The sequence below is a fragment of the Trichoplusia ni genome, chromosome 19 (assembly GCF_003590095.1).
Source record: "Trichoplusia ni isolate ovarian cell line Hi5 chromosome 19, tn1, whole genome shotgun sequence".
Taxonomy (NCBI): domain Eukaryota; kingdom Metazoa; phylum Arthropoda; class Insecta; order Lepidoptera; family Noctuidae; genus Trichoplusia; species Trichoplusia ni.
Genome location: NC_039496.1, coordinates 97,310 through 115,834, shown reverse-complemented (window position 1 = coordinate 115,834; position 18,525 = coordinate 97,310). Strand labels below are relative to the sequence as shown.

The 18,525-nt window shown below is 36.4% G+C and overlaps 1 protein-coding gene across 2 annotated transcripts; it reads left to right on the top strand.

The window, feature by feature from the left end:
• On the top strand, positions 1-13,332 carry LOC113503343 (tropomyosin-1). 2 transcript variants are annotated; one of them, XR_003401444.1, is made up of 8 exons: positions 1-95; positions 9,178-9,344; positions 10,068-10,327; positions 11,121-11,238; positions 11,452-11,553; positions 11,713-11,890; positions 12,192-12,627; positions 13,070-13,332. XR_003401444.1 is itself a non-coding variant. In XM_026885231.1 (7 exons), exons 2-7 carry the CDS (start codon positions 9,231-9,233, stop codon positions 13,150-13,152), a joined length of 855 nt encoding a protein of 284 aa, XP_026741032.1. In that variant the 5' UTR covers positions 2-95; positions 9,178-9,230; the 3' UTR covers positions 13,153-13,332. The 2 variants fall into 2 exon arrangements, 1 of the variants encoding a protein (XP_026741032.1); XM_026885231.1 differs by lacking the exon at positions 12,192-12,627 and having other exon boundaries at positions 2-95.
• Positions 13,333-18,525: the final 5,193 nt, after the last annotated feature.

Genomic DNA, 18,525 nt, shown 5'->3' with positions numbered 1-18,525 from the left:
GCACCGAAAATAGTCGGGTGGGAGCGCGGCGAAACCGCGAGGGCGGGCGCGGCGCAGTGCGTGTCGCTCCGCCGTGTGAACAGCCCGCTCGTGAGGTGAGTGCAGCGGGCACCTGCCGCGCCGGCAGCTTGGATACTTCACCGGGATCACCACCACACCCGCCGCGGACCAGGACTGCACCCAAGTGTGACCCTACAGTGGCGTGACGTGTGGAGTATCCAAGCTCCTGGATTTCAAATCAGCGTTTCTGTGCTTTCGTTCTGTGATACGTTGTTCTGTATTTCCTAGCTCACGTTGGCATAGCTCGTGAGCTAGTACGGTAGAATGTCAGTGTGTATTAAGTGTCAATTATCTCGAGTAAAGGCTGGTGGTGTGCGCGCGCGCCGAAGGTTTTCCATGGATCTGACTCGGGTTTCAACGCTCGCGCGTCCTCGCTGAAAATAGTGAACCCCGCGCGCCGCCCACGCCGCGCGCCCGCGCACCGCTTGGAGCCTATTTGCGGCATGCCCGAACATCAGTATTTATTTAGCGAGATGAGGAAACTCGTCTCAATTTTTATTTAGACTCAGTCGTGGCCCATATATCGTGTAATTAGGACGTTCGGGCCGCAGCTTGTTGTTTACTGATGTTCGGTTTCCGATTACAACTCTATCCATTTTAGACATTGTTGGGAGAAATTGCCGTCTCATATTTATTGGATGCTAGTTTTAGTTATTACTTCTACAAAATATTTTAACTAGAATTTTTGTTTGAACTTGTTACACTAGAAAACACTTTTATTAGAATTTAAAACGCACTACTTAGAAGTAAAAAACACACCTATACAACAATTAGTACCTAACTCTACTGATTAAATGAGCTCACACATTCTACTGTACAGTTTTAGACATACGTACATAATTTTCAGCCAGGCTTAAAATATAAGAGGCCTAGTCAATAACCGGTCTGTCACCTGAAGCGATAAATCATATCGGGATTAGGTTATGAAACACCGACGGTGTCATTTAAACATGTCATTATTAACGGCACGTCTGGAACTTAAGACGTTGGCACATCTTCAAAGAACCCACACTTCACTACGCCGAACTATCCCTGTTATTGAGGAGATAGCTTCTATTATAACTTTCAAATTAATTTGTTCTGACGTCTCCTATTGAGAACAATTTAAGAAATCGATTAAGTCAAGTGGTAGGGGTCAATTATGTTAGCATGCCAAATAGTTCGAGCTAGTAATAAACTTAGAAAAAAATACATTTGAGCAGTTCTTCTCTTTATCTTTTAATGAGGTCTCAAGTGAATGATCAAGTAGTCAATGGATCAGATAGATTTTGTGAATTTTCTTCGATGAGTAACTGACTAGAAGAATGATGAATGATTTAGTTCAGTTTATCAAAAATCGTTTTTTTTTACATTTAAAAACTAATTTTTTTATGCCTTTGGTAACAAACTAAACGTTATGAACTTAGTTAATTAGAATGAAACATATTTGAATTTTCTTCTAAAAACGGAAGATGGCTGTCAGCAATTGTGTTACGATTTATATAAAACATACGAAACTGAAACTTTTAAGAAATCATTTGAACCTTTCTTAGTAATTGTTTACGCAAACCACCATATTTAACCATATTTAATATTCGCAAGTCCATGCAAATTGACGTCAAGGTTCTTCCGACTTGATGTTTCTATCTCGAAGCTTCGCCTTGAAGTTTAGAAGAGATTCCATGATAAAACACGATTTCTCTTGGGTACGGATTCAGTACAAACTTTGAGACATCTAAACTTGTTTTGTCAAAGGCATAATGAGAGTTGTTTCTTTTGAATTTGCGGCTGTATTTGGTACTGTTTGAAATAAATTGAAGCAAGTAAATAAATCTAGAGAAAACCTCTAAGCCTGAGACAAATAATCATGAGCCATTTACTTGTGTTATTCTTTCAATGCATATACAACTACTTACGAAGGCCGTAGTTATGCAATTTCGATGGCATTACAGAAGCCGTGTACGTATAGCCGATGGGTTATGTTTATAACGCCAAATCTACTGAACGCAACGTGTCGCGGGTTCAATCCCCGCGTATTACAAGCTTAGAAAAAGGACAAGGATAAGGCTTGTCCTGAGTATCTGTGTCTTTGTGCATGTGATTGTTTGTAAAATCCTCCGCGACACAAGGATTAAATTCATTAGCACGGGGGGCGTTAAAAAAAGATTGTTGCAAAGTAATAGTCGCTCCATCTCAGTTTAATATAGTTTGCAAACAATTAAACTTCATTAATTCACTGTTTGAGACAAATAAATCTATAGACTATGTACCTAATGAACTAAGTGACGTAGATGATGACGCATTGTTTGGTGACCTTGGATTAAGGGTTGATATTGACACTCTCGCTACGCATTCTTTGGACTTCATTCAATTGTGTAACGATTGTTGCCTTCTACATTTTATAACATTCAATCTGAATGATTCGTTTTATTTTTATTGTTCTTAAATAATAATAAACGTTGAGTTGAATTTGAGAAGAATTTAAGATTAATCCTTATAAAAATATAAAGAAGTTGCAGTACTTGCAGTCATAGACTACGCTCTACGTGGTTATCGATTTCAGAATTTATTTACTGTTTGTGTAAACTGAAACTTAGATAGTATGAAAGCCTCAAACACCCTCTAATTAGTCTATTTTTAAAAGTTGCTTGCTATGATCAAAACATTTCTTGACAAAAGTAATAAAAATTGTTGATTATAAACTTAAATAAAGATTAGATAAATTATATGTTGAAATAAAAGTTAATCCCGGTAAACTTCAAGCGAAAGTAATTCAAAGAGTTCCCTCCAGCGATAGAGAGTGTTCGTCTCTATCGCTGGAAGGAACTCTTTGAATCCTTCATTTTACTAAAAGACAAAGAGATGAAAAAAGGAAAAGATATCTTATTTCAAAATGATTTAATAAGGCATGGGCGCGAGCCACACCTACAAGATTCATCTCAAACGTATCAGTTTTAAAACTGCGCCAACCAAGTTAGGCAAAAGTGTAAACGATACATAAATTAGCGTCCGTTCTAAAATTCCGGGCTTATATTTAGTAACTAGCTGTTGCCCGCGACTTTGTCTGCGTGATTTTCAAGATGTGAAAAACTAAGAAGTTTAATAATAACGATCATCGCAAAAATGTAATGCAATATTGAAAATGAAACATTTTTTTTACATTTTAAACTTCCTTTTTTATTTCTAAATTATAAGTAATCTTGAGCGGCCCAAAGACTATCAAATGTTTAAATCAAACACATTTCATCGTTTACGATACTATCCTGGTGTCAAATATTCCACAGCTGTTTTAATGACTTTTTCCTATTTAATCCCAAAAAGAGGTCTATAACTTTGACATATCTGCCTGCCTGTCTGTCTGTGACATCATAGCTTTCGAACAAATTGAACTATTTTAATTTAAACGTGAATTATGTGCAAGTGTTCGTTTAGACATGTTTGACAAATCGAGCCGTTTAAAAATGGGGGGGTTGCAAGTAAAAAATAATAACACTTCTGCCAAAAAAATTTTTACTTTCGAGGGTTTTCCATTTTTTAATTGGAAAACCCTTGGTGGGTTATGAATTTCGAGCACGTCTGTTCTTGGGACGGCCTACACCTGAAATTGCTAGACGGATTATGACAGTGATTATGAGGTACCTATCATAAAATTGGAACAGTGATAGCCAGACAGTTATTATTTTCACACACGATGTTTTCTGACGATATAAAGAAGATGTCAAATTATTTTTGTGGACGGAGCTGGTGAAGTGAGAGTCAGGCTCGGTAACTGTGGATTTTACATAGTGTCATAAGATATAAGATTTTGCAAAACTGCGCCCAGATAAACGGTTTCCTGAAACACGTTTGATTGCCCTCTTAATATTAAAACTGATCTTCCTCACAAACATTTGGACTATTTCTAAAATAAAAAAGGTGGGAAACGTGTTATCTTGACCCCGTGGTGTTTTGATCATGATTTGCCTTTAAATTGCTGATAAATAAATAGCGTGATAATAAAAAACTATCAGACAACCCTTTTTTTTAAATTGACAATGACAAAAATCTAAAGTATAGGATATGTGTAATTTGTGATGTTACGACAAAGCAAAATCTATATCTATACTTCTATACTAATATATAAAGCTGAAGAGTTTGTTTGTTTGAACGCGCTAAACTCAGGAACTACTGGTCCAAATTGAAAAAATATTTTTGTGTTGAATAAACCATTTATCGAGGAAGGCTTTAGGCTATAAACCATCACGCTGCGACTAATAGGAGCGAAGATACAATGGAAAATGTAAAAAAAACAGGGCAGGTATAAATCATAACTTATATCTTCTACCCACGGGGATGAAGTCGCGGGCAACAGCTAGTATGAACGTAAAAGTGACTTCATGTGCATGAGTTCTATTTACTGTACCAATTTACAAAGAAAAATTGACCTTACGATCATTGAAGTAAAATACCTACCGTCATCCCTACTGCATAAATGGAACTTAAATAAAGACTACATGAGGTTAGTTATGAGGTTACGCTGTCTATACCGACAGCCAAAATGAATTTTCCAGACATTGTATGACGGATGTAAGTGCTGATAGCTACACGCTATTATCAGCCTTATTGGGGAAATTTCCAAAAATATGTTCCTAATCCTCGTCGGCTTAGCTTTGGGATCTCAGAAACTCATTCAGTCTCGTTCCTTCCCCTGTTTTTACCAGGCTACGAAAGAAGAAAATTTTAAATAAGTAGAGATTACAACAAATTGTTAAAGGATTTCTTGGAAGGACCACGTGTGGTGTTACGAGAGCGGATAGAGCAATAAATGAGAATATAAGGGGAAGTTTGAAAGTGGCACCGGTTACAGAGAAACTACGTGGTAACCGGCCGGTATGGGCATGTTATGCGGAGGAATGAAAATCATGTGGTAAGGAAGGCGTTAAGCATGGATGTGGATGAATATAGGGGAAGAAGACGACCAAAGAAACGATGGATGGATTGTGTGAAAGACGATATGGCTGTAAAGAGTGTTTCTTGTGAGATGACGGCCGATAGGAAGGTGTGGAAGAAGATGACATGTTGCGCCGACCCCAAATAAAATAATTGGGATAAGGGCAGAGGAATGATGATGACCACGTGTGCGGTCTCTGTAATGGCGGATGTAGACTGATCAAATCGTTAAAATGTTGAAAAATCCCAGGTATCAGTAAACATTGTTCTGTCAATAGATACATAATGTCAAAAACCGTCTAGCGTACGCTCTTATTCATTGATAGGTTTGGTCGTACAGATCTTTCACTTTGCATACCTATTATGCAGTTTTATGCAAGTTTTCTGGGCTTTTTTATCCGAAATACTTTTGGCCTATGTAATGTTGCAAATTTAAGAAAACATTATTTCATTGTTTGAAAGGCTTTTTTTTGTTTGAATGTTTATATTTTTGTTGCTAGTTGTTACAGATGAACCAAGGTAATAATTAACTGTGTCGTTCAGTAATTTATTGTTGCATATTTATAGATGAGATCAATGTGAACTACATGCAACTTTGGGTTGAGTGTCACTACGAATGTTTTGATCTTGAAGACATAGGTATATACTCCTATCGTAAATAAATACAAAATCTATCACGGCATTCCACATTTGAACTTGAGTAATTTTAGTACATCAATAAAAATAAAAATAATTTAAGTTCCTTTCTTTCAAGAATGTACCGATTACGGTAACAATTGCATAAAAAACGTAATAGTTAATGTTTCTTTTATTTTACTTGTGAAATAGTCGCAGTAGGCCTATATCAGACTCGAAAGAGAATGAAATCACTAATTTTGTGAAAATTATTTATTTTCGAAAAATCCTATTATTGCTCTGCCAAAAGTCTTAAGATAAATAGCGTGATGTTTTTTGTGTAAATTGATGACCGTGCTGCCTACTACTGAATGGGGTGAAAATACACCTCATAATTGTATTAAACGATGTTTCGGGTGAGTCCAAATATTTAAAACTTTACTGCTCATGCCCCCTGCATAGTAGCGTTATGGATTTTGTATATTTGTTGTATCATGTCTACGATAAGGTTCATGCAAAATTTGAACGAAATATATTCAGTTGTTTCTGAGATAATTTGATATTTGATTATAGATATAAAAGGCTCTTGCTCACTCCCTGTAACGAAAAGCGAGATAATAAGTAAAAAGTATGTTGACCGGACCTCTTGTTGATATTCTCTGAAAATATGAATCAAATCTATCCAGTACTTTCCGAGATCTTTCCGGACATACATACAGACAAACAGACAAACAGACAAACAGACAAAAATTATAAAAATTATATTTTCGGCATCGGAATCGTTCGTAGACCACCCTGCAATTATTCTTTTTTTAAAATATTCAATGTACAGTTTTTACTTTTCTACAATTTTATTATATGTATAGATAGTCGTCTGCAACAGCTGTAGTAAATGTGAAAACACGGTTATTTCTGTGAACAATATGTCGGTGGATTTGTCAGTTCGCCAGAAACACGTCACTAGATATTTTCGCAACTTCGCCACAGCACGTTGCGCTGGTTCCGTTTTGTTTTACTGATGTTTTATAGCGACGAGCAATGGATGCTTAACATTATTTTACAGTCGTTAAATGTTGCTACATATGTTACTGGAACATCTGATCCCAGTGATCCCATTTACATGACTTCCAGCGAACTGTACATTATGGTTTATTAAATTCCATCACAGGCTAAATAAAGAAAAGGTGTTCAACAAACACACTCACTTCAACAATGTTTTACATAAAAAATACGGGTGCAGTGTAGTAATACACAGCAATACAATCATTTAGATAATGTAGGTAAAGCAAAAACACTACACACTACATTAACGAAAAACAGCTTATCAAGTCTAAAAAAGTGTGTGTAATCTTTATCATAACATGGAATAGCTTTTAATGTTGGCTTAAGCTCGTACGTCACACATCATAACATGCATATGAGAACGCCCTTCAAACTCTCCAGCGTTATTTTGGTCCGCCACCGCTGAGCGCCATTTCTTTCCGTTTCTGTAAACAAACGATCCCGGCGATGTTCTCATCTCATAAACCAATCTATAATTTATTTTGTTTTATGGAGAACGTTTATGTGAGTCAGTTAGTAATCAAAATCAAGACGGTTTAGTTTGATTACAATGTAGCAAAATGATTTCTCTGGGTTCCTATCTAATGTTGTCCTAACTCATTACATAGTCAATAAATTACAAATATAAAACAATAAATTATAATTAACGCTACAAAAATAAATATAAAGATATACAACAATGTAGATAATTATGTACTCTAGCTTTATCATCCATCACGTATGCACTAATAGTGTCGCTAATTAATTAAATATAGAAATTCTTACACGCGTACGATTATGAGTTGGCAATCTATTTAAAACGCCGATATATATTAATACACGTATCGCCAACTGTTTATGTGTTTAGATACACATAAAACATGGTACAGACCATTGTCGTTACGTCATAGGTTTTCGCCCACATTCACACCTAATACAAATCTCCAAGGAATTTTTATGTAGTTAAATTAATATTTTCTTAAGTATTTTCATCGGCATATTGGAATTATGTTATGAGGTAAATATCAAAGAAAAAGGAAAAATACTGTACAGAATGTTTTGAGTAGTTCAGAGAGGTATTTTCCTTTATTTTCGGAGTATCTAAGTAAGGAATTTATGTTTCAGCTTAAGACAGTAATTTCAGAAAATGGCGAATTAGTCAACTGTAAAAGCTTCTGTCTACATTATTAATGATAGGACTTGTCTTAAAATTATTACAATTACTTTCGTAAAATGGTTCCCTTCTAGCAAATATTTCAAACATGTCCGGATTGTTTAGGTAAGGACTAGATTCGTATAAATAGACCAGTTATGACGTAGATCCAGTGTTATTTAAACTTCTATGTTGCTTCTTAGGGGGAATTAATTTTAGGCCAATTTTGATCGGAAATTGAGGTTACTGCCTGTCGTAAACGAATTTAAATAGAGGTAGTAAAATTACTTATAGACTACCGAGATGGCGGTAAAAATCAAATTTGATAAGTAAAAACATGGTACTTGATGTACAGTACACGTAGGAAATTTATAAATATTAAATGTAAAATTTTGATTACATTTTGTAAATGAGTTGCAATCCTCTCTAGAGATTGTCACGAAACTCTACATGATTCTCATTTTTGCATCATCGATTTCAAAAATAATTTATTAACGAGATCGAACTACGGCGAGATATTAGTTACAACCTCATTTCCTTATTCCCGTAAGTAAGGGGTATGAACTTCCTGAAGCCTAACCACCCTCACAAAGTAATTTCACTCAATTGTGGGAGCGTGATAGTGCTCTAGACCGCGTAGAGCGGCATCTCTTTCCCACACTTTTAGTCGTAGAGTTGGGCCCCATGAAAACGGTAAATTCATAGCTTGCAGCTCTAATATTTCACCGCACACACTGCCGATTCCCCTATGTAATTGGGTTGAAGTATGAAGTACAGTTCAGTATCAGAGGCATGGACCCAATAATTATATTATGCACTACCGAGCCCAGCTAGTTGGCGCGCTGCCATATCAAATTTAACTTTCGAAACTAGATATAACAGAGTGGGTTTTTTTGGATTAAATGTAGGAATGTTACGATGGAGATTGTATGGGTTGATTTAGCTACTTTTTAATATAGGTATCTTGCAATATTGTTCTATATTTTCATACATAACGTTTCGAGTAGGTAATGTTTCCTATACCTGTCGTTAATATTTCTGCCTAGCAACTGATGGCAAATATTGTTTCGTTAGAAGGTACTACAAAACGTGCAAGTTTCAGGAATTGCAGCGTCACGTTTTCCATTAGTTTCGCCTGTATGAGAGTATTATAGTTTCCCTATAATTTGTGTCAAGCCAAGGAAATTGTTTGCTCGGAAGTTTGTGCCGAAAATTCTACCACAAAACGAGTAATAAATACATGGTTTGGACGTAATAATTACCAAGTCTACCTAATTCGGATTGCTAACCAGGGTTGGGAAAAAAATGGAAAGAACAAACGTATCACAGATTACAATTCTTTAAGATTTTTCTCTTTTTTTGTTCCTTGGTTATTAATTGAGTGTCTTTTTTTGTTATAGGCCGTAACTGGCGTATTTTTTGACCGGACCGTAAAGACACAAAAGCCGCCACCATGGACGCGATTAAGAAGAAGATGCAGGCGATGAAGCTGGAGAAGGACAATGCCATGGACAAGGCCGACACCTGCGAGCAGCAGGCTAGGGACGCCAACCTCCGCGCCGAAAAGGTACCTACACATATATGCCCTACGTCATCAACATATAGGCCCTAAAGTCCCTCTTAGACATATGTTAAGGCATCCGTCAAAAGTATCTATTTCTGCCAACGACCAATTTAATCAATGAAAAGCAGTATTGGCTTAAAATACTTAGGTATTTGTAAGGCCTAAGGATAAAATTCTTCGACTTCTTACAACTTCCTTTCTACTACTTATTCTTTATCAGATAAATCAAAAATTTTAATAGAAATTCCTCACACAATAACTAAGCCATCAAAACTATAAACAAAGAAAATGTCACATACCTAAATAAGGTTACGGAAACCTTCACCCCCGATAAAACAGTTAATAAAAATGTATTTCATTCCTTACAATCATAAAAAGCAACTAAAAATGTATCAAGCGTCCACGGTTAAACTATTTTGATTTACTTTTAATGATTGTGTAAATACATGTCGTTTCCGCTTGTTAAATTAGCTGCCGTCGAGTCGAAAGCATTTCCGTTTATGACGATATCCAAGCAACATTGTAGCTAAGATTTTATTGGTATTTACGTCATTACGTTTTGATATCCTCTTTTTTTACTATTTCTTTTTTTATTAAAATAATTAAAAGTACTATTGCACTCCTTTAAGTGTATAACTGAATTATAATAATCATTCCTGACTGATGTTTGAGTCTTGAGGCCTCCAGACTTGCCCTCACTAACCCTAAATCCTCTCACCCTTCCAGGTCAACGAGGAAGTCCGTGAGCTCCAGAAGAAGCTCGCCCAGGTGGAGGAGGACCTGATCCTCAACAAGAACAAGTTGGAACAGGCCAACAAGGACTTGGAAGAGAAGGAGAAGACCCTCACCGCCACCGAGGCTGAGGTCGCCTCCATGAACAGGAAGGTGCAGCAGATTGAGGAAGACCTCGAGAAGTCCGAGGAGAGGTCCGGCACCGCCCAGCAGAAGCTGCTCGAAGCCCAGCAGTCTGCTGACGAGAACAACCGGTAAGAACTTCCTAAGAAGATAGAAGATGGGAATAATGCTCTTCTTAGACAGTCTATAACTTAGGTTGGGCCATTTTGTAAAGTGAGTGGTTCGGGGTGTCAAGCACGTATTGTTGCAAAAGTCTTCAAATTATTTGAGTATTCAGATTACTCGAATTCTATACAAATTTTCTTAAATGACGGATGGGTTTTTATTCTGATTTTTGTAGGTTCTCAATAACAGAAATTCGTGATTCAACTTTTAAAAAGCCATATTATTATTTTAGTTTGCGATATTTTTTTTGTAAATTTAGTTACCAAACTTAACAACTCTGACTATTCTCAGCAAAGCGTTTTTTTGTAATCCTATATGTAGACATTTCCGGCTTCATTTTGATTTATAGATAAGCAACAGTTGGATTACGTGCCGCCTAATAATTAGGAACATTGTGTGAATTAGAGATTACCTTCGATGTATTAATATTTTAATGGAACAAAATTGTTTTCATTTAATGTAACTTTTCCTAAAATACTTAGTCGTCATTTCACATTTTTACTAAATGTCCTCATAATTACAGAATTAAATTTATTTATGAATGTAATCCTTAAAGTTTTAGTTGCTCCAAATGAGATTGTGTTTGATATGGATAATATTTAAAAAAAAAATATAATACCAGTCCGCAGGCCTTGCACTACTGCCCCAATAGTTCAAAGCTCACACCAGAATATTGATCAAAACTATAAAGTTTAGATAGAGTGTGTTACATGAATGTCTAAAGTGTCTCGGTAATGATTATGGTTCCGTTTTTTTCAGTATGTGCAAAGTGTTGGAGAACAGGGCACAGCAAGACGAGGAGCGCATGGACCAGCTCACCAACCAGCTTAAGGAGGCCCGTCTCCTGGCTGAGGACGCCGACGGCAAGTCTGACGAGGTTAGCACTTGACTATGCTAAGAGAAATTGTAGCATGCTCATTATTTGTAGAAGATGGAAATGTTTAAAAAAAAATATAACATAAATTACAGCTATTGAACTTATTCAAGAAATTTGTCTTTAAATATTTCTTGCCTGATAACTCTAGAATTCGCATTCTCTCTAAGTACAACATGTGACAGTGTAAGCTAAATGATTTGTTGTGATGTCCAGGTATCCCGCAAGCTGGCCTTCGTTGAAGACGAGCTGGAAGTAGCCGAGGACCGTGTCAAGTCTGGAGATGCCAAGATCTCAGAACTTGAGGAGGAATTGAAGGTAAATTTCGTTCCAATACTTAGGAACTTGCAGATAGGAAACTAAATTGTATGATCTGTCATCAGATATTAATAAGGTTTTTTTTGCGGATGCTATGTGTCGCGGATATAGACATTTATGTTAATCCAAGTATGTAACATTTCTCTCTCTGGTACACAGGTCGTAGGTAACTCCCTTAAATCTCTGGAAGTATCGGAAGAGAAGGCCAACCAGCGTGTCGAGGAGTTCAAGAAACAGCTGAAGACCCTCACCGGCAAGCTCAAAGAGGCCGAGGCCCGCGCTGAGTACGCCGAGAAGACCGTCAAGAAACTGCAGAAGGAGGTCGACAGGCTCGAAGGTACGACTCTAACCAACCTCTACCCTCTTGTAACCAATAAGAACAACTTAAATCTATCACTAAGAAACAAAACTAAGAAACTATCGAAGTTTGAACTAAATAAATTTCAAGTAACGCAATCTTCTATAAAGATAACTTGATAACTATTCTAACAAAACGAGAATACTATGGCTTCTCACAGTTGCAAAAGCTTTTTAATAAAAACTTTTCTCTAATAAAACCTCATTTTCTTATCGATCGTATAAGCAGGCCGGAAAACAGTTCGCTTCGTAAGTTATTATCAAATGACTAAATTTTACAGACGCATTATTCAACGAGAAGGAGAAATACAAGGCGATATGCGATGACTTGGACGGCACATTCGCCGAGCTGACAGGATACTAACCAGCCCTACAGCACATAGTTTAAGACAATACCGTCCGTATCACATTACCCTAAAGTCCATTTTGATACGATATCATGCATCGCCTTCGTCCCTTAAAGTACATGTTTAGCCCGACTGTAGATTTGCTGCCAAGATCGAGTTCCATTTGTTTCAGAGTCTCTAAAACGTGTTATTTCTAATGCCTAACCTTTGGCTGGGTGTGTGGAGGTCTGCTGGTTACGTACAGCATAGCGTAATATCCTCGCTGTACTCGCGGTACTCCTGCACACACTCCAGCCAAACCCTGCTTTTTCTGTTTGTGATTAACATGTCTATCGCTTTGCTGCTACCGTCGCGGACCAATGCTTCCAAGGTACTGTTGGTTCTATTATAATATCTTAATTCTTAATTTTTCTTCATTTAAACACAACTTAAAGCTATCCGCTTACGCCATAAACTATTTTTAAATTTCAAGATAAATTTAACTTTATTTAATTTTAAATGGGTCTTCATATAATCATAACAATTCTAGTGAATTCTTATAAATTTTGTGATTCCAGGACTTTTTTATTCCGTCAAAAAGAATATCAAAATTTGGGTATATTTTCACAATTAATTCAAAACGTGGGGTTTGATTGGCCTCTATTGAATATATACAAAATTTTCATTGGAAAAACAACGCTGCTTTGAAAAGGAAAGAAAATTCTAGCACACATATTACACAAATGCATGTGTTTACTTAGAAGTCGAAGTAGCGACTTTAGAACTGTACTCAATTTTGAACCATATCCTAATATACGGTTGGTGTTGTTTAGATGAGCTCGGCATCAACAAGGACAGATACAAGAGCTTGGCTGACGAGATGGACTCCACCTTCGCCGAGCTGGCCGGCTACTAGACCCACTCCACTCACACATTCACACACTCGTACCAACACACGTACACACGCAGCCCGCTGCCACCGACACATACACACTATACATGAAACAAATACGTTTGTACACGTGATGTAATATTTATTAATATTTAAATATGTAAATTTATTTACGATTTTCAATAAAAATTAATTTATAACAAGTTTTTTTTTGGATTTGTGATTGTAGAATTTCCCTTGAATTCTTCCTTCGAATAAAATATGAAAAAACTGTCTTCTAGGCGTTTTCAACTATAAAATATAGTCTACAGTATTTAAATGACATAATCGATAGCTGGTATCTAAGAATGAATAGTTTTGTAAAAAAAAGTATCTCTATTCCTTCACAGTAAGCCCCGCAAACTTTCCAGTCTTCATGAATGACGTAAATAAATCTAAAAAGTAATATAGTTATCCCACCTAGCCATTCTTCTCTGCCATCAATTATTTGCTAACATATATACTAGCACGCAAAATGGTCTTTAATAATAGAGTGACCGGTGAGGGTGCGTCAGACACGCGCTTGTGTATTACTTGCACACTCGTGCACGTATCAATATGTCCTGAGACGCGGACAAACACATTAGTCATAGGAAAAGGCGCGCTTCCGCTGTTAAAACTGTCAACTGTCAAATGACGTCTTTCCGCCTGTACATAGAGCAGGCGCGGGGCACGCATGCGCGAGGACGAGCGCACGACGCATGCGCGACTACCCTCAGACCTCAATCGATAGTGCAGTGTGGAAACAGCCTGTTGGGCTCCAGTTATTATCTCTTATTTTCCCAATAAATCGTCGTATTTGGGTGTAATTGTGAAGTAAATCGCAACCGTGTCGGTGTCAAGTAGCGTGTTGCCTGGAGCTATCACCATGAAGATGCTAGCGCCTCACGACGGCCCCGATATAGCTCCCGTCGACTCAGGTCAGTGAAAACAAGCATTACAATCACATAATAACTGCACACGAAGGAAAAGCCCTTAATAGTGACCAGTCTTGATGCTCAAACTGTCGAAAGGGTACAAAGATATCAGAAAAACGATCAAAATATAAAGTGCGCAATACACAACAGACAAAAATCGGGCTTTGTTATCGACACCCTATAAATACTTATCGGCCCAACACGGGTGATTGATTTTGGGGTTTTCAAATACCTCTGTACACACTAATATGTTTTAGTATGTTAAAATCATTATTTCGTTACAAATAATAAATAATTTTCTTGGTATGATAATTACGCAACTTTTCTCCTTAAAGGACTCGTCTGTTTTCCATGGGTATAAATAAAATGTAGGATACGATCAATACGCATATTAATAGTGCTATAAACTTAATGTGTTTGCCCTTTCGACCTACGGTTTTAAATGGCATTAATAATAAATGATGTTACAGTTCATTTCACAATTTTTTATTTTGTGACTAGACTTCATTACAAATAATTTTAACTCCAAATATTTGTGATAGAATTATTTAAGGAGTCTAAAACACTGGAAGTCTAACCTGGATCGGCCAAAACTGTCAACTTTCTGGATGTTTCTTTTCACCAAAATATTTGTCTATTTAATAACTACCGTTACGTAGTAAATACTCAAGTGATTATTCACTTAGTCAAGATGGCATTTTAAATGTATTCCTTAAAAATATTTGAGGGGAACCCAACACCGATGTGATAACCATTAAAATACAAGTAGAGCTTTTCTTAAGCCTAAATTGCTATGTATAGAAAATTAGTTTTTCCGTACCATCTTTGTTAAGATCATCTTATGTGTCTATGTTTCCAAAAAAGCTCTGCGACAGTTTTCAAAAGAGATTCCATTTAATTCTCTCAGACTTAAAATTCCACTACATTTAGTCAAGAAAAATAACGAACTCTCCTTTTTATGAGGATGATTAATTCAGTTGTTCTTCAGCCATCTTTCACTTGTACTAGCCCTCATTATGTCCCTCCCACTCGAAAACTACGCAGGTAACATAAATAAGGTATTCGATTCACTTCCCACACACAAACCTCCGCTAAAAGGTTTAAATATAAAGTATAACGGCCGTGTTGTCATTCTGATGAATTTTTAATGAAGCCTAATTGTTTTTCGGTCCATTCAACATATTTTAGAAGGCAGCTGAAATTTCCTTTTGAGTTGAGGGTATGAAAAGTACTGAATACAAGAGAGTTTTGTAACTGGGAAGGGTAGTATTTAAGCAATGGTAATAGGAGTAGTTTTTAAGCGCTGACAATAAATACTTAACTTAAATGATAAAATAACAGTACAAACCATATATTTAAGGAGTTTAACAAGCCATTCAGAATAGATCTATGCACATAACCTGGGCCCCAATTCCGCTATTTTACAATGCCCGATGAATGAATGACTATTGGATTAAATTTGAAATTATTACTATTCTCTTAAGCATTTTGCCAATACAATAATTGGAAGTAAATTGTAATGACTTTTGGTGTACGGTTCCGTACTGAATTTCCAATTATTTTGCAGGAAAAAATACAAAAATTGTCATTTTAAGCCAATTTTCATTCATTCATCGGCCATTGTAAATAGCAGATTTGGGGTCCTGGTGCCAATTATGCTATTTAAACACTCAGTTAAATGATGATGACACAATTCAAACTTTTAAAAACATGATTTCGTGAACAATAAATTGTATGATATTATAAACACCATATCATGCTCTCTCAAACCCTGTCAACCCTCTTCCTTTGTTGACACATCAGAGGCAATAGAAATCAGACAGAATACTTGACAAGCATACAACATTAACAATGAAATATACCAAGCAGAACAGCGTGAGACAAGACAAGTTCAAGGCTGTCTATGTAATAGCTACTTACTTGAATCACGTTGTTGAAACAAGTGATTTTGTAAAAGCGTTAATGCTTGTCGGATTGTTTCAGTAGGTACATGAAAAATGAAAGTTTTTGGCGAATCCGGTCCGGTTTAAAAAATCGGTCTAGTGCGAGTCTGAAAGCGGTACTGAGGGTTTCAAACCTTGTTTAAAACCCGTGTAAGAACAATTGCTCAACCTGCTGAAAATTCAACTTGTGTATCTCTCACGGTTCATGCAATACAGCCTGGTGACTGACGGACTGACAGCAAAGCCTTAGTAATAGGGTTCAGTGCTTACCCTTTGGGTCCGAAACCCTATAAGTGTAATAGCCTAAAGATATGACTGGTAGAATACCCAGTCAAAGGTAGGTTAGAAATATCATAAGGCAGCAAATGACTTTTTACACACGGCACAATTTCACGTGCTTATAACAAAGCAATAATCACTTCCTCAAAACGGTGAAAAAAAAACATCGTGAGGAAACAAATGTGTGTTCAGCAACGTCAAAGGTTCAAGAGTCGTTTAAATTCTGACACAAGGCTGTAAATCAAACAAGGTTGGAATGAGGAGTCTGTATAGATCTTAGTTATTCATAGTTGACATTTAAATAAAGGTTACATCTCTAGGGGGTTGGAAGCAAATAACAGTTTGTATCAAATGTCTTTATAAAATTATTTGTCACTGGCTCTTTAACAATGACAATTTATTTTCCATACTTTACTATGTAATGTCACAACTACTCTTTTTCATAGACAACTTTAAAAAAGAATTGCTATCGATCAAAATGTTTTGATCTATTTTTTTGGCTTTTATTTTCGACGTACTTTCACATGAAGACTAACTAAACTATGAATCATTGCTGTCTTATATGCCTAGTACAAACAACTGCATTATTCTCCGTAATGAGTTTGCTTACAATCCACATTGAATTTCTGTGCCATTTAATATTTTCAAGTGCATACAACTTGGAACGTTAACAAAGAGCTGACAGACTCAGAAATGAGGTTCTATTTTGTAGAGGTCTTCTATTGATCTTATCATATGTTGGGTCTTAGTAGTGGGGAACTAGTAAGGCATTATAAAGTGGAAAAGAGGTTTTTATCAATACAGCCGCAAAGCAGAACGTCAATGATGTAGTTATCATAGTTAATTGAAAGGTTGTTGAAGAATAAACAATTTTTGATTTTTTGATTTGAAAGGTAGAGCCAATTTACCTACGTTTTATTTATTTGTGTAGCGATGTTATTTGTCAAATGGATCTGGAGATAAAAGACAGATCTATTTTTTTATTTTTTAGCCACAAGTATTCCACTGCGAGGTATAATTCTCCAATCGCTTCTTCCAATTGTTTTGGTCTATGGCCTACAGCGGCCAACTAAATACCGGCCAGTTTTATTTTCCCTATAGCAGTTCTACCATCAAAATGTATAATCGTACCTATAATCTCAAGACCATCATCTCAGAACATCTTAACTTCACGACTTATTACTCAATTCGATTGGAAAGCTCGAGTGGACCCGTCACTCATCTCTTAATAACGAGATTATTTCGGCAGTGCTTTGAGTAATCACTCGAAGTACTTATCAGGGATGTCGCGTCCAATCGATGGTTGCCAGGATAAATTGCCAGGGTTGTCGTATGCTGTTACTACCTTATAACGGCTAAAGGATGATGATAAATGTAGAGCTGTTACCCGCTATCAGATTTCTGCATCAAGAATACTGTCACCATTACATTCTATTATAGAGTCATTGCTAACTTTTAACAAACTTTTAATTAGTTTTAACTGCCCTGTTGTCTGTCTATTGGTCTATAATCTTGCAAGTTGAATTTGATCCACTTATTGTTTTCCGATTGTGCTGCGTACAAACTACGTATATTGCGTTACAATACAATGTTATGACATGACAGAGCTGATTTGATCCTGGAACCGAAAGAGTGAGTGATCAATACTAGCGAGCTTAGATCCGTTTGAATTGTCTTTTCGAGTACTTGCTTCGTTGCTTAAAACTCAAAGGTTTAATTAAAGAAACAAATCAATCTAACACTTGATAAAAAATAACTGTTTCTTAGTGTCAGTTTGTTTTTAACCATGCAGGAACACCGATGTATGGCTTTTACCTCGCTCAGAGGATTAGCATTGCCATTCAACGTGGCAATGCTGCCAGCCTTTTGGGCACTTTTTTGATGCTTTGATTATTGATAGGTTATATTATTTTTTGTTTTTTTAACTTGTAAATATTTAACTCTGTAAAATTGTAAATAATCTAAGTAAATATAACCTAACCGATGTCTTTGTAGAGTTTTTTTTCAACGATTACGTATGATAACTTTTTTGAATTATTTTTAAACTCGTATTTTTTGCAGTACTACATGCTTCTATTGCCAGCCTTTATTAGTAGCTTTTTAGATTATTTAGAGGAAGTGAATGTAGGGTAACGGCAGGTTATTAGGGTTGTCGAGATGGGAATGGTTATAACTGCGCGATGTGTTGGCGTTTATTGCTTTATTCAGATAACAGTATG

What these genes read in the sequence shown, in the direction of transcription:
- LOC113503343 (XM_026885231.1), top strand. Translation starts at nt 9,231, where the DNA reads ATGGACGCGATTAAGAAGAAGATGCAGGCGATGAAGCTGGAGAAGGAC. An exon ending in TCTGCTGACGAGAACAACCG is followed by an intron (nt 10,328 to 11,120) that starts GTAAGAACTTCC and finishes CGTTTTTTTCAG; the next exon opens with TATGTGCAAAGTGTTGGAGA. An exon ending in CCGACGGCAAGTCTGACGAG is followed by an intron (nt 11,239 to 11,451) that starts GTTAGCACTTGA and finishes TGTGATGTCCAG; the next exon opens with GTATCCCGCAAGCTGGCCTT.